Source organism: Cetorhinus maximus, chromosome 11 (genome assembly GCF_964194155.1).
Source record: "Cetorhinus maximus chromosome 11, sCetMax3.hap1.1, whole genome shotgun sequence".
In the NCBI taxonomy this organism is placed as follows: Eukaryota; Metazoa; Chordata; class Chondrichthyes; order Lamniformes; family Cetorhinidae; genus Cetorhinus; species Cetorhinus maximus.
Genome location: NC_135889.1, coordinates 118,491,791 through 118,508,052, shown reverse-complemented (window position 1 = coordinate 118,508,052; position 16,262 = coordinate 118,491,791). Strand labels below are relative to the sequence as shown.

General features: G+C 45.0%; 1 protein-coding gene across 2 annotated transcripts in view; it reads right to left on the bottom strand.

Annotated features, from left to right (window-relative positions):
* Positions 1 to 6,359: 6,359 nt before the first annotated feature.
* Positions 6,360 to 16,262, bottom strand: part of LOC144686318 (beta-crystallin A2-like) — a 53,289-nt gene continuing 43,386 nt past the window's right edge. Inside the window, exons 1-5 of one of the 2 annotated variants that reach the window (XM_078551398.1) lie at positions 14,728 to 14,958; positions 10,748 to 10,934; positions 8,465 to 8,606; positions 7,392 to 7,534; positions 6,360 to 6,593 (exon numbers count right to left, since the gene is read on the bottom strand). In XM_078551398.1, the coding sequence (XP_078407524.1) occupies positions 6,446 to 6,593; positions 7,392 to 7,534; positions 8,465 to 8,606; positions 10,748 to 10,934; positions 14,728 to 14,842 (735 nt within the window). In that variant the 5' untranslated portion in view covers positions 14,843 to 14,958 and the 3' untranslated portion in view covers positions 6,360 to 6,445. Of the gene's footprint in view, positions 6,594 to 7,391; positions 7,535 to 8,464; positions 8,607 to 10,747; positions 10,935 to 14,727; positions 14,959 to 16,262 lie in introns of those variants that run through there. The other variant, XM_078551399.1, reaches the window with a different exon arrangement.

Below are 16,262 nucleotides of genomic sequence, written 5' to 3'. Positions count from 1 at the left end.
ATGGCAGAGGCTCCAAATTTGTTAGGTCTTATCTCTTGAAAAATAAAGGCTGAGTGGTGACCTGATAGAGGTCTTGAAAGGTTTTGCTGAGTAGTTAGAGAGACAATATTTCCTCTCGTGGGGAAGAGCATAACTAGAGGCCATCAATATAAGATAGTCAGCAAGAAATCCAATAGGAAATTCAGAAGAAACTTCTTTACCCAGAGAGCGGTGATTGGTATAGGTGCATTTGAGGGGAAACTAGACAAGCATATGAGGGAGAAGGGAATAGAGAATTACAATATTAGATTTAGATGAGGAAAGATGAGAAGAGGTTCAAGTAAAGCATTAACACCAGTTGGGTGGAATGGCCTGCTTCTGTGCCATCTTTTCTATTTTAATCCTACGTTTAATTTACATTTTAAAGGTTCCTTGTAAGAGCATAAGAACATAAGAAATAGGAGCAGGAGTAGGCCATTCGGCCCATCGAGACAGCTCTGCTATTCAGTGCGATCATGGCTAATCTTCTACATCAACTCCATTTTCCTGCCCTATCCCTATATCCCTTGATTCTCTTAGTGCTCAATAATGTATCCACCTTGTCTCAAAGATACTCAACAACAGAGCAACCCCAGCATTACGGGCTAGCCAAAGATTCACAACCCTCTGAGTGAAGAAATTTCTCCTCCTCTCAGCACTAAATGACCACTCCCTTATCTTGCTACATGGAACTTAGGAGCAGGAGTAGGCCATTTGGTCCTTTGACCCTGCTCCGCCTTTTGATAAGATCATGGCTGCTTTGTTTGTGGTCTCAGTTCCACTTTCTTATTTGCACCCCCCACCTCCCCCCACCATAATGCTTGACTTGCTTATATATAAGAACATTGGATTTAGGAGCAGGAGTAGGCCATTTGGCCCGTTGAGCCTGCTCTGCCTGTGACTATGGATCCAAGGCTCTCAGCATTTAACCTGTCAAGCCCCCTAAGGATGTTATGTGTTTCAATGAGATCACTTCTCATTCTTCTAAACTCCAGAGAATGTAGACCCATTTTATTCAATCTCTCCTCATAAGACAATCTCCTGATCACAGGAACCAGTCTAGTGAACTTTTGTTGCACCCCCTACTAGGGCATTTATATCCTTTCTCATGTACAGAGGCCAAAACTGTACATAGTATTCCAGGTGTGGTCTGACCAAAGCCCTAAATAATTGCAGCAAGAATTCCTTACTCCTATACTCTAATCCTCGCGCAATAAAGGGTAACATCCCATTTTCTGCCTGTTGTACGTATTCCAATGTTCCAACATTCCCATATTACACTCCACCACCCTGAAAGTGACCCATTTACTGGTATCGCGAATCCCTATTTTCTTTCCATTAACCAATCCTTAATCCTTGCTAATATATTATCTGCAATCCTATGAGCCCTAACCTTGTGTAAGAATCTCTTGTGTGGCAGCTGATCACATGCCTTCTGAAAATACAAATATACTACATCTACTGGTTCCCCTTTATCTACTCTATTAGTTACATGCAAAAATGCCCACATTTGATACCGCTGCTTTTCTAGAAGATAAGGGAGTTACTTATGAGGATTTAAGAGTTCTGTTCCTCAAAGCGTTAAAGGGGCACTTAGAATTAGAGTTTCACCTGAAAGCTGTAAGATGTATAATGTTAAAACATGTGGCCAGAAAATTAGGTTGCAAACCTAAGACAAGAGTAAGAAAAGAAATAGAATTGGTGAGAATACAGCTAAAAGAGAGATGAAAAGAGTTAGGACTTCAAGCATTGGAAAATGAGAGAGAGAGAGAGAGAGAGAGAGGAAAGAAAAAAGGGAAAAAGAGAAGGCTTTCCAAAGACGGCTACATGAACTGGAAAGGGAGACAAAGGCAGCTGAGGCAGGACAAAGGATTGTCCTCCTGAAAAGTCAGGAGAAGCCACTTGACTCAGAAGAAGCTAAAATGGTTGGAAAAAGCCAGCTGGAACCCATAGGAGTGCAGGGAAACGAGAAAGGCTCAGAGGCCCTGCAGGGGGCAATGAAACCTGTAAGGGTTGACGTAGCTTAGAAAGGGCTACCTGGATTTAAAGAGGCCGGAAAAAAGCAGCAGAATTCTGCAGGGGTGCAGAGAGCTGGAGAACGTTCAGAGGCCCCAAACAGGGCAATAGAACCTGTGAGAGTTGGGGTGGCTAAGAAACAGCTGCTGGATTTTTTTAAAAGGCCAATGTTCGGCATATAGAGTCAAAGGAGTTCCAGGAAGGACAAGTGGAATCTAAAGCAATGAGAATGACCCTGAAATTGGATTGGCAGATACATTTTCCTCAGACTTAAACAGGGACCAGGGGAGTCCCAAAGCAGGTAACAAGACAGTGAGGGGGTTACCACACCCAGCTGGAGAGCCACTTGAAGTTCAAAGGGACAAACAAGCCAGCAGAAGCACAAGGAAGTTAGGATAGAAACTGAGGAAATAGAGCAGGAATAGAGGTCCATGAATGGCCTGTAAAGGTTAAAAAGGAAAAGAGGAATAGGCCAGCGACCTGTTCGGTGGACAGTTGCATGGCAGATTTAAACAGGGACAAGGAGAGTTCCCCAACAGAAAAACAAATAGTGAGGGAGTCGCCTCACCCTGGTGGAGAGTCACAAGTGAGTACATCAGGAGCTAAGCATCCACTTGGGGGCAGTAGTTACAGGAACAGGTTAGGGAAACACCCATTCCCAAAACAAAGGAGGGTGCTAATGAACCAATGACCTGTTTAGAGATAGCTTCATGGCGGATTTAAATGGGGACCAGGGAAGCTCCCAAATAGACCAAGAAAGATGAGGGTGATGCTCCACTTAATGGAAGAACGACAGGGAAGTAGAGCAGGAGCTGAATATCCACTTGAGGGCAGTAGTGTTCCAGAGGACGTGGGACAGGCTAGGGGAATGCCTGTTCCTAAAACAGGAGAGGAAGAGAGGATAACCTACCCCAAATCAGGAGATACTTGTGGTCATCTCAAGGGGAATAGCAATGAAACTTATGCAGGGTTAACCACTGATAAGCAAGACGAAACAGACCGAGTTTTAAACCTCAACCGGATCTGCGCTGATGGAAAAGTCACTAAAGGCGAGGTGCCAGACACAAAACCAGGATCTCTACAGGGGGTGAAAATCAAAGCACACCCCACTAACCTCCTAACAAAGGAAGTGCCTGAATTTAAGCAAATAAATTCACGGGTTACAGAGGTAGGCAGGGAAGAGTTAAGCCTGACGAGAGCCCTACAGCCAAAGAAACTTGCACATTGAAAGCCTTTGTGAAAAACAGCATGAAGACAGGGCCAGGAGAAGCAAAGAATGCCTCTACAGGGAACGCAGAACAGCTTGGCTGTTATTAAAATCAGTCAGGTAAACCCACCAAACTCCTTAGATGATACTTAATCCAGAGTTACAGCAAGGGACAGGCACAGGGTGACTGACCAAAGGTGACTCCCATCAGAGATAAAGCAACTTCAGAACCCTGATACCAGCTTAATCTTTCAAACGAATGTAACAGACCACCTGAAATAAAAAGTAATGTAACGAGCAGGCTATCCGGGGCCTAACACTGTTCAGGGTCGTTGGGTATCAAGACGCAGTTAGAACTGATGGTATAATCTAGACCAAGCCTTAGAGAGTGAATGGGAGTGAACACATTTGTTGTTTTACACCCCAATTAAATCACCCACTCTGCCTCCCCTATTCTAAGGAAAACAGACCCAGCCTCTCCAATCTTTCTACATAGCTGCAATTTTCAAATCCTAGCAACATTCTCATAAATCTGTAAATCTTGTCAATTTCTCTCCAGGGAAATAACCCCTGTTGGTTTCTACTATCCTCAGATGTGTCAGAAGTTTCTGAGATGAAAGATGAAAAATGCAATTACTTGTTCTACAACAATGAGAGCAAGACATGTTAATCGAATTCCCTTCTTGGGAATATACATACAGTAGGTTTGAGAGCTGATTTTGCCAAGCCAGAGACGGACAAAAATCATCAAAGTCACCTGGGAAAAACTGCTGAAGGAAACAGTAAGGAATCTCTCTCTCTCTCTCTCTCTCTCTCTCTCTGAAGCTAATGTTGTCTCCAGCAAAGTGCAGATACCTGAACTAAAATTCAGCTCCAGGATTTGAACGGAAATCAGCTAACTTCAAACGGCCACAATGTTCGACAATCTACACTTCTTTTGACTTTTACTTGGACTCTAACTTTTCTTACTTCTGAGATCTGTGTGTGTGTGTGTGTGTCTGTCTGTGTGTGTGTGTCTGTGTGTGTGTGTGAGTGTGTGTGTGTTTGTGTGTTGTGAGTGTGTGTGTGTGTGTTTGTGTGTGTGTGTGTGTGTGTGTGTTAGTGTGTGTGTGTGAGTGTGTGTGTGTGTTGTGAGTGTGTGTGTGTGTTGTGAGTGTGTGTGTGTGTGAGTGTGTGTGTGTGTGTGTGAGTGTGTGTGTGTTGTGAGTGTGTGTGTGTGTGTGTGTTGTGTGTGTTTGTGTGTGTGTTGTGTGTGTGTGTGTGTTGTCGTGTCTTTTATCATTTTTTTCTTGGGTTGAGTAACTCATAAACTTGCTCTTTCTTTGACTCAAGAAAAGGTGGTTTGATTGGTTCCTCATTAAAAATAAATAGGATTGGAACAGGCAATAATGGGGAAAAGAAATTTTTAAAAACCTTTGTTATGACCAACCGAGGGGGCTGAATAAGGGGCAGCCAGTTCACTCCTCCTCACCTGGCCGTAACAATGCTCACCGAACTCTAATACATTTGCCATACATGATTTCCCTTTCATAAAACCTTTTGTCAAGTCTACTTAAACATATTGCGATTTTACAAGTGTCGTGTCCATTATAACAGATTCTAGCATTTTCTCTACTCAAGCAATCTGACCTATAGTCCCCAGTTTTCTGTCCCTCTTCTCTCTTGAACAGGGGCTACATTTGTTACATTCCAACCACAGGAACCATTCTAGAATCTAGGGAATTCTGAAGAATCAAAACCAGCGCATCCACTTCTCTGCAGCTACTTGTTTTAAAAACCCCAGGGTGCAGGAGGTCAAGTTCAGAGATTTGTTGAGTTTTAATCCTATTAATTTCTCTAGTACTTTTAATTAATCAATTAGGCCCTTGGTTTATTCAGTATGTTCCTTGTGTCTCCACCACTAAGGGACCCCATGTTTACTTTTGCTAACCCCTTTTTGCTTTTTACATACTTCTAAATTCTCCTGCAATCTATTTTTATATTTCTTGCTGGTTATACAAACATACGAGCGTTTAAACAAGGAGCAGGAGTAGGCCATTCAGCCCCTCGAGCCTGCTCCGCCATTTAATAAGATCATGGCTGATCTGATAGGAACCTGAGATCTGCATCCCACCTACCCCCGATAACCTGTCACCCCCCTTGGTTACCAAGAACCTACCCACCCCTGCCTTAAAAATATTCAAAGACTCAGCTTCTACCACCTTCTCAGGGAGAGAGTTCCAAAGATTCACGACCCTGAGTGAAAAAATTTCTCCTCATCTCTGTTTTAAGCGGGCAACCCCTTATTTTTAAACAGTGACCCCCCTAGTTCTAGATTTTTCCACAAGAGGAAACATTTTCTCCACATCCACCCTGTCAAGACCCCTCAGGATCTTACATGTTTCAATCAAGTCGCCTCTTACTCTTCTAAACTCCAGCCGGTACAAGCCTAACCTGTCCAATCTTTCCTCATAAGACAACCCGCCCAATTCCAGGTATTAGCCTGGTAAACCTCCTCTGAACTGCTTCCAACGCATTTACATCCTTCCTTAAATAAGGTGACCAAACGTGGTTCGCTCTAATATTCCACTTTCTCCCTCTTTTTATCAATTTTTGATTATTGTTTCTTGATTTTTTTTAAAAACCTCCCAAATCTTCGGCTTTACTGCTCATTTTGGCAGCATCACCATCTTCCTTCTTTAGTTGAATACTATCCTTAACGCCTCTAGTTAGCCACGGCCGTCGCACCTTTACAATCAGGTTTTCAATTTCCCAGCGTACGTTCATTGAGAACCCTGGGGCCATGAGGAGCAAGAAGGTTCCTTCGGGGCCCACTCAAGCACCTGTGCCTCCGCCCAACCTGACCTATCCTGCTGTTCAAACAATGTTTGCAAGCTTGGCAAGCCCACCGAGTGTTCGGCTGGGGAAGGTGGTCCCAGCATCATTGTTCAGCGCGGTTCCAGTGAACCTTCAGTCCAGCCTTGGCTATGACACGTTCGCTTTAGCAGGCGTCACCCTCAGTAAGTGAGAGCTCTCCCAGGGTGATGTTCAACCCTGAACTAACACAGCTCCAACATAATAAAAACGAGGCTCCCCTGAAATTAATAAACGGACAATAAATACAGTCACAACTCTCAAGTGTTTTGCAGAATGCCTTTTCTTTATTGTTCACTACAGTTATTTCGTAGTACAGGCTGGTCCGATGGTCGGTGAGCTCTCCATAACTTAGTGTTGGATCCGGCGGATAGACTGCAGCTGGTTGGTGTGGGCTTGGGTGCTGTACTCATTGTAGTTCTTGAACTCGCCATTGTGTCTGTCTCTCTCAAAGATGTACTGGTAGCCCCTGTATCCTGGGTACTGGTAGCCAACCCACCTGTAACAACAACGACATGCATTCATATAGAGCCCGTGATGTTATGAAACAAGAATCAGAGGTCATTTCATGGAAGTGTTATCAAACAAAACTTTGGCACCAAGCCGCGTAAGGGAGTGTTGCAACAGGTCAAAAGCGTGGCTTTGAGAAGTTGGCTAACAGAGGCGACAGGGAGGCGGCGGGGTTTAGTTAGGCATATCCAGAGCTTTGGGGCCTAGGCAGCTGAAGGCAAGGTCGCCAGTGGTGGAGTGATGGAAATTGGGGGCAGTGCATGCGGCCAGAATTGCAGGAGCGCAGGGATCTCGGAGGGCTGGGAGAGGCTACAGAGGTAGGGAGGGATGAGGCAATGCAGTGATACAAAAATTTAATCGGAAAATGGACCATGACCACATCACGCCTTCTCCCGCTCTAACTGCTTTTCCCCAGGCCCTCTGAGCAGTGGAGCTAATTTAATTCTCTCATGTTTCCCCACCCTCCAACATTTCACAAATTTATCGTCCAAAAGAGTTGCACCTAGGCCTCAAAATTGTGGGGGCTCTTGGCCGCTTGGACAAGGGGTCAACCAACCCATCGCTGAAGGCGAAGTCAATCCTGCTGAGGGTGATCAGCCCACAGTTGCTCCTTCTTGAATATAACTCCACTCCGTTCATTTTGTACTTTCACCTCCCACTAGTTTGCCCAATGCACAATACCTGATGTCAAACTCCTGGCCAAGGTGGTGCGCTTTCCCTTGGACAGTGGGGAGGAGGGACATGGGTACGTGTAACTGTGTTGCTAGCGTGTCCACTGGTTACTTACGCTCCAGAGTTGACCTTGATGGAAGCAACCTCCTTATTACACCAGCCCATGGCCTGCAGAGAGGGGTAGTCATCGCACAACTCAAACTTACGGCCCTGGAAGTTTTCATTTTCGTAAAGGGTGACCTTACTGTCGCTGTGGCTCTGGGAAGAGAGAGAAAGGGTGTAAGTGGCTGCATTGCAAATCCATAATATACAACACCCCAAGTCTCCAGAAAGATCCCTACTGCAAGGTGGCTAACTTCAGACACCCTGATGTGGAATCGCTTTCCCATTTGAATCCTGAATGCAACATGTTCCAGACCAGGTGGTGTCTTACAGGTGACATATTTCACCACGTGTTACATGTAACATATTCCAGACCGTGGGCGGGATTCTCCGCACCCGCCCGCCGCCGGGATCTTCTGGTCCCGCCGCAAGTCTATGGACTCCTGGCTGGGGGGCCCCCTCGCCCGTGGTGGGTCCCACCTGCGATGGGGCCGGAAAATCCCGGTCCATATCTTGTCATACGTGTACTACTCTCCAGCCCGTGTGTTTATCATAGATGTCATGTCACTCATTCCAGTCCGTGTACTCTCTTATATGTAACACATTCCAGGCCATGCATTCTCTTACATGTAAAACGTTCCTGCCAATGTATTTTCTCACCTGTAACACATTTCAACCTCTTATCCAATGCATAAACTCCAATTCTTGCATATTCTGTGTGTGACACACTTCAGTCCACGTGTTATCTTATGTGTAACATACCCCAGTCCATATATTTACCTGTGTGTAACACACTCCTGTACATGTGCTGTTCTTTATGTAAAACATTAAAGTCTACGTGTTGCCCCTGTGCGTAACCCACTCTAGCCTGAGTGTTCTCCTTTCTGTGGCCTGGCGAGATGGGACAAATGTGCTCTGTACACTTATAATAGCTTGACCCTTTCTGAAAGTGCATGGGATTTGATTGTATGTCCAGCACAGAGGAAACAGCCTCTTACCCTCACCTCTTTCTGATAATTGCGGGCTCGGAGTTACAGGACGGACATAGACGCTGAGAGAAAGAGTCATAGATAACGAGGTACTTACGGCACATTTGATGGGTCGGAAAGAAAGCAGGTGCTCTGTCCTGTAACCGCTGTTTCCACTCCAGGCATCCCAGTGTGGGTAGTCACCCTTCTCCAGAATGAACTGCTGTCCCTGGAACTCTGGATACTCATAGCCTACCCATCTACAAGTGAGAGAGGGAGAAAAGACATTCAGTGATTTTCCCCAAACAAACAACATCTCCTGATCCTGATATAACACTGCCTCCGTCCATGTACAGCTTCCCACCGCCCACATCTCCAATGTACGAACATGCGAATGTATGAACCAGCAGCAGGAGTAGGCCATTCGGCCCCTCGAACCTGCTTCGCCATTTATTAAGACCTGATAAGCAACCTGAAAACTGCATCCCGCCTATCCCCGATAACCTATCACCCCCTTGCTTACCAAGAATCTATCCACCTCTGCCTTAGGAATATTCAAAGACTCTACTTCCACCACCTTCTCAGGAAGAGAGTTCCAAAGACTCACAACCCTCCGAGAGGAAAAATTTCACCTCATCTCCGTTTTAAATGGGCGACCCCTTGGTTTTAAACAGTGACCCCCTAGCTCTAGATTCTCCCACAAGAGGAAACATTCTCTCCACATCCACCCTCAGGTCTTATATGTTTCAATCAAGTCGCCTCTTACTCTTCTGACATATTTCTCCCTTCCGCGAACATCCCTACTTCTGACCTTATGATGGAAGCAAGGTCATTGATGAAACAGCTGAAGATGGTTGGGCTGAGGACACTGCCCTGAGGAACTCCTGCAGTGATGTCCTAGAACTGAGATGATTGACTTGCAACAACCACAACCATCTTCCTTTGTGCTAGTTATGACTCCAACCGGCGGGGAGATTTCCCCCTGATTCCCATTGACTCCAGTTTTGCTAGGGCTCCTTGATGCCACACTCGGTCAAATGCTGCCTTGATGTCAAGGCCAGTCACTCTCACCTCACCTCGGGAGTTCAGCTCTTTTTGTCCATGTTTGAACCATGCGGCAATCTCTTTTGGAACCCCAGGATGTAGACCATCAGGTCCCAGGGATTTGTCAGATTTTAGTCCCTTGAGTTTCTCCAGTATTTTTTCTCTGCTGATATTATCTTAATTTTCTTACTCTCATTAGCTCCTAGGTTACCCTGTATTTCTGGTATGAAACTTGTGTCTTCTGCTGTGAAGACAGGCACAAAATATGTGTTTAATGTCTCTGCCATTTCCTTAATCCCCATGGTAATTTCTCATGTCTCTGCTTCCGGGGGACGATTGTTTACTTTAGCTACTCTCCTTTTTAAGTACTTGTAAAAACTCTTACAAACATATGAATTAGGAGCAGGAGTAGGCCACTCGGCCCCTCAAACCTGCTCTGCCATTTAATAAGCTCATGGCTGATCTGATCTCTTAAAATTTTTATATTCTTGGCTAATTTATTCTCATGTTCTACTTTTTCCCTTTTTATTAACTTTTTGGTGGACCTTTGCTGGTTTCTAAAACACCCCTAATCATCAGATTTGCCACTATTATTTGCAACATGGCTTTTAATCTAATATTGTCCTTAATCTCTTTGGTAATCCACAGATGGATCTTTCTCACTGTGTTTTGTTTTTCAATGGAATGTATTTTTGTTAAAGGTTTTGAACTGTTTCTTTAATTATCTGTATTTCCCACTGTTTACTGACTGCTATACCTTTTAGTCTATTTTTCCAATTAACTTTAGCCAGCTCTCTCCTCATGCCTATATAATGTACTTTGTTTAAATTTAAGATTCTAGTTTGGATTGGAGTATGTCATTTTCAAACTTAATGTATTATGATCGCTATTTCCCAGTGGATCTTTTACTATGACATCATTAATTAACCCTGCCTCAATGCACAAAACTAGATCTAAAATAGCTTTATGCCTAGTTGGTCCCACAGTATAACAGGAAACTGTGATAAAAGCATTCTACAAACTCACCTTCCAGACCACCTTTGCAATTGATTGGTCCAGTCTAGATGAAGATTAAAGTCCCCTATAACTATTACATTGTTTTTGTTACAAGTTCCAATAATTTCTTGCTTATCGCTCTGTCCAATGGTATAACTGCAGTTAGGGAGTGGGGGTGGGGGTAGGGGCTATAAACTACTCCCACCAGCGTTTTCTGACCCTTTCAATTCTTTAATGTATGAGACAGTGGGACCAGCTACCACACAAAATCTAACATCTCTATTTTACTAATGGCAGAGGACGTTGTTTGGGGATGTGAGAGGTGGCAGTGAGGGGCAGCGGTGTAATGTTGGATACTTACGGTCCACATTCCACTTTAATGGATCGGATCTTGTTGAAACCCCGCTCCATGATGTTGGGACATTCCAGCATAAACTCGCAATGTTTTCCCTGGAAGTTTTGCTCTTCCCAGATAGTGATCTTCCACTGACCCATGATGTCCATTGGTTGGGTAGTCATCTTGAATTGTTGCACTGTGCCTTCTGTAACTGCAGGAAGATGAACATATCATTAGCGGCAAAAACAAAGAGCAGCTCCCCAGTTGCCCTTTCAATTAAATGTACTGGCCCATTCATAATGGTGGTCACGCCTTCAGTGTTTTGACTCTACACTCTGGAATATCCTCTTAAAACATCTCCACCTCTTCACCCCCCTCTCCTGATCTAGAGCTGAACTATTCAGGGACCAGTTTGCTTCTAAACCTGTGACCCTCATCATCTAAAAGGGGAAGGGGAGCAGGTTCACAGGGCACCATCACCTCCGAGCTCCTCTCCAGTCACACGCCACCCCGACTTGGGCATGCAATGGCCATTCCTTCAGGATTGCTGAGTCAAAATCCTGGACCTCTCTCCCTAACAGAACTGGGGAAATACCTTCACCATGAGACAGCATCAGCTCAAGAAGGGAGTTTTGCTCCTTCTTCTCAGGGGTAACTAGGGATGGGCAATAGGTGCCAGCCTTGCCAACGATGCCCATATCCCAAGAATGAATTGAAGCAAAATGGATTTGTTCCACATTTGCGTTTAGTGAGTTGATCCCCCCTGAAGCAGGAGCTTGTTTTTTCAAACACCCCTGATTTGGGAAGGGGTAAAATATTGGCTGGGGTTCTTGGCTCCTCATCACAATCCAGATGGAAATTCTGACCTTGAATTTTCCTGAAGGCTACTATCGGCCATTTTCTGTAACTTTGTTGAGAGACTGGCAGAAACGGAAAACAAATGGACTAGGGAGTCATTTTCAACCATTTGAACTATTCAACCGGTGTGGTGTTCCACCAAGTCTCCTACCAACTAATCGCTTGGTAATGCAGAACCTGAGTATTGCTGAAAAATGAGACATGCTATCAAAGCTTTTCATCTTGCACTCATCAGGACAGCTTGCAAGAATTTTCCAACAGCAACAGGAGAACAACAATTTATACTGCATGAGAAGAGGGTGCTGACTGGTTGGCAGGTGGACTTAGCTTTTCCTGGTTGAACAAAGCTGGGCAGTTAACTGTTCCATACTGTATTCTCCAGGGCAACACCTCCATCAATCGGAGCCCACTTACCAACCAATCAGCACTGTCTTCTCATGCAGTGTAAATTGTTGTTCCCCTGTTACTTTTGGAAAATTCTTATGAGCTACCACGAGTGCAAGATGAAAAGCTTTGGTAGCATGTCTCATTTTTCTCCGACCCACCTTATAGCAGGAAAATAAGACATTGGGAGAACTACCAAGGATCTGCCACGGAATTGCAGGGCTTGTCATAAAATCATTACAGCAGGAAAAGGGGACCATTTGGCCCATCGAGTCCATGCCAGAGAGAGAGAGAGTGAACAATCCAGTCAGTCCCATTCCCCCACTCTATTCCTGTAGCCCTGAAATTCTACTTCCCTCAAGTGTCTTGACCTTTTGAATTCATTGATCATCTCTGTTTCCACCACCAATACGGTGCATTCCAGAATATACTAACTCACTGCATTAAATATTTTCTCCTCATCTCCCTTCTGCTTCTTCTTCCAATTACCTTAAATCTGCATCCTTTAGTTACCGACCCTCCTGCCAGTGAAAACAGTTTCTTCCTATCAAAATGCCTTCTTCTCCACTTTCACTGCCCTCCTGTCCTCCCTTATCCTCTCTCTTCATCCAAACTCTCCGACTCATATTCACAGCCACACCTCAAACCTGCCATCTCTTGTGGCCTCTCTGCTCCATCATCTGGACCGCAGATGAAGTCCACCTCTTCCTTATAATAAGCACCACCCATATCCTTCTCCCCCCTTACAAAGTCTCTTCTTTCTGTGGGTCACCCCCCGATTGCCCACCCTGTCTTGCCTGGAACAGGCTCTAAGCAAACAATCAAGCGGATACATGGCTGTGGAGAATTGTCACAGTGCAGATTGATCCCCTCCTAATCCCATGTCTATACACACACACACCTCAGAACAAGTTAAGGGAAATCTGACAGCGGTGCAAAAGATTATGACAGGTTTTGATAAGGTAGGCATGGAAAAACTGTTCCCATTAGTCAATGGTAGTAGGGGATACAGATTTAAGGTTTTAGGCAAGGGATCCATGGGAGATGTGAGGAGGAACGTTTTTATGCAGCGAGGAACTCACTGCCTACAAGGATGCTGGAAGCAGATTCAATAGTAGCTTCAGAAAAGAAAATTGGAGATATATTTGAAAAGGAAAAGAAAAATTCGTGGACTATGAGGCAAGTGTGGCTAATTGGATAGCTCTTTCACAGGAATGTGCTCAAGTCTTTGGAATGGGACTCAAACCCACCACCTTATGAGTTAGAGGCAAGGGTGCTGCCAATTGAGCCATGTCCATAATTTATTGACCCAGATCTTTCAATCAAAATGATGATAAAGCTAACCGCAAACCCAAAACTATTCAAGCGAGGGCGGATGCAGTTAAACACAAAAATAGAGAAGTTTCTGCCGAATTTCCAATGCTCCACCATTAGCTTCATGAACATGCTTCTCAGTGTCTGGCTCGCCACTGAAACCCCAAACACATGAACAATGGCGGACGGATAAAGACCTCCTGGTGCATCTAGCCTGCCCCACACAGCCGTGATACCTTGTGTATCTGGGACTTCTTCAACTAGGATTGTACCAGGAGGCAATATCTCTCAGGAGAAGGAGGTAAAGGAGAGAAGATTGGGGGAAAAAAAGGACTCGGAACAATATCCGTGGAATTTCATTAACAGAGATGTTGTGCTCAATGGCTTGGACTTGGCAGAACTCAATAAGCACTTCAACTGGCTTCAAAACATGATGTAATTCGAGGCTTTTAATAGGCTCACTGGTTTCAGGAGACTAGCACTGCATTGCCTGGCTCACCATTGAAATTAAAAATATACAACTGATGACAGACAGATAAAGACACTCTGATCCATCCAGCCTGGACCCCACAACTTGTATCACAATATATACAATTCGCAGCCCATCCAAAAACCAGGTGGTCTCCTAGGAGACGCAAAAAAACAGTTAAAAACCCTGGGGAAAAACATCAGGCAAATGCCTCCCCAGCACACCTAGGCAATAAAAACTGGTCCAGGAGGTCACCCTGGTAGAAAATCCCCAAAATACCTACCTTTCGTACGAGGTGATCTCTGTCACAGTCACCTCTCTCTTGCAGGAATTCCCTGAATGGCAAACAGCTCCCATACTTGGATTGTAGACACAAACTAAACTCTCCTCACAAAGTTAAGGCCTGGTCATCTTATTACAAAGTTGCCTTTTTAACGGTATGCTAAGTGTTAATTGCTGCCAAAAAAAATCTCGCTGGCGCTGAAGTTGAATTATTACGACTGTGGAGACTCATTCCTTCAGCTTTTAATTGTTACTGGAGATTTTTTTTCAAAACATTTTCTTTCTGTCTCTTTTTTTTCTTCCTCTTAATCCAATCTTTCTTTCCCTCTCTTTAGTTCTCTTTCTGTAGCTGGCTTGACACTGAATCCCCTGTTCTAACTTACACTGCCCAGTACAGTGGTTGTGCCCTACAGTTCAACGTCCCCTTCAAACTGTTTGGTTTTAAAGAGGCACACGATTGTTCACGCACAGTCCGGATGTCCTGCAGAGGATGCTGCGCTGTCTCACTCATCCGCCGGCAGCAAGTTTCACTGCAAGCCTCATGGAAAATAAACAGGCAAGGACTAGTGTAAATAATGACAGGCATTCATTGCCTGGCTCCATTAAATCCTGTGCCGTTACTCTCTAAACGTTAGTCTAAACGCTGAAGCAACTCTTCTTGCGCACGATCGAGTAGCTGTGCGTGCAAGGTACTCACTTGACTCTGCGGTGGCTAGATCCAACGAGGCTGCTGTGGTGTCAGTCAGGAAGGCAACGCCGTTTTTATACTCCTGCATCATCCCCAGTGTAAGTGCAGAATGGGCACAATCCATGCCAGCTCAGCAATGTGCAGCCTTGATAAGGCCCACGTGAGTCAAAAAGCTTTTGTGTGGAGCCTCTGACACCATTGTGGAAAGGATCAGCTTTATCTGTCTCCCCAAACCTCGCTACAATAGAAAATGCTGTTTCTACTTTTGACCTCCAGCCAGGTTGACAAGAAAAACAGACTGACACAACACGAGCTTGGCAGCCAGCGCAATTAGTTACATGCCACATTGCAAGGACAATGAGCTGGATATGCAGCTGTGATTTAGTGAGATTATGTTTGTGGAAAGTCCCTCCCTCTCCGTCTTGCGTTACTTCTCAGGCATTTTACCGCAGCACGTTGCTCGAGATGGGCACCTTCATCCAGACCTTGAGTTTTCTGTCCAACGGGGGGTCCCAAGTTCAGAAACAATGGCCAGCGGGGCCAGGCCCGAAGCCAAAACAGGAGGTTGTGGCTTTCCGTTAGTTATGAAGCAATTTTAAGTCAAGGCTCATGGCGTGAGACACTATCAAAGCTGAAAGGATTGACAGAGAAGACAGAACCACTGACCACTTAGATTTACAGAGAAGCTTTCGCAACTTGAGGACACTTCAGCACCTTAGAGCTCATTAGTTACTTCTGATCTTGAAGTGTGGACACTGTTGTCATGTAGGAAACGCGGCGGTCAATTTGTGCACAGCAAGATCCCACAAACGTCAATCGTGATCGTGACCAGATGAACAGTTTTTTTTTTAGTGACGTTGTTTGAGGGAGACTTTAGGTAGAACACCGGTGTTTCCCTTCAAATAGGGCCAAATACATCCAGCTGAGGGGGTCTCAGTTTAACATCTGATCGGAAGGATGGCACTGTCAACAGTGCAGTGCAGCGATCTCAGTGAATCATACAAGATTCTGAAGGGGCTCAACAGGGGTGGACACTGAGAGATTGTTTCCCCCCTGGTCGGGGAATCTACAACACGGGGACACAGTCTCAGGATAAGGGGCCGATCATTTAGGACTGAGATGAGGAGAGATTTTTACACTCAAAGGGAAGTGAATCATTGGGATTCTCTACCCCAGAGGGCTGTGGGTAGTTTATTGTCGAATACATTTAAGGTCGGGATAGACAGGGAAACGAGGGATATGGGGATATGGTCGTATTGAATGGTGGAGCGGGTTTGATGGGACATAGGGTCTACGCCTGCTCCTATTTCTTGTGTTCTTGTGACTGCGCCCACCATGATGACACTAGCCATGTTCCAATACCTCTCATGTGGACCCACAGTGGCTGTGAGGAACTGTCCCCACTGACTCTGGGTCAGTATATCCACAGGCATGTATGTGTTGCTAACATTTATTTTAGTGCAGGCATAGCTAATGAAACATGGCTCATATACCTAGATACAAGGACAATATTTCCTCTGATTGAGGAGATTCCAGAATGAGGG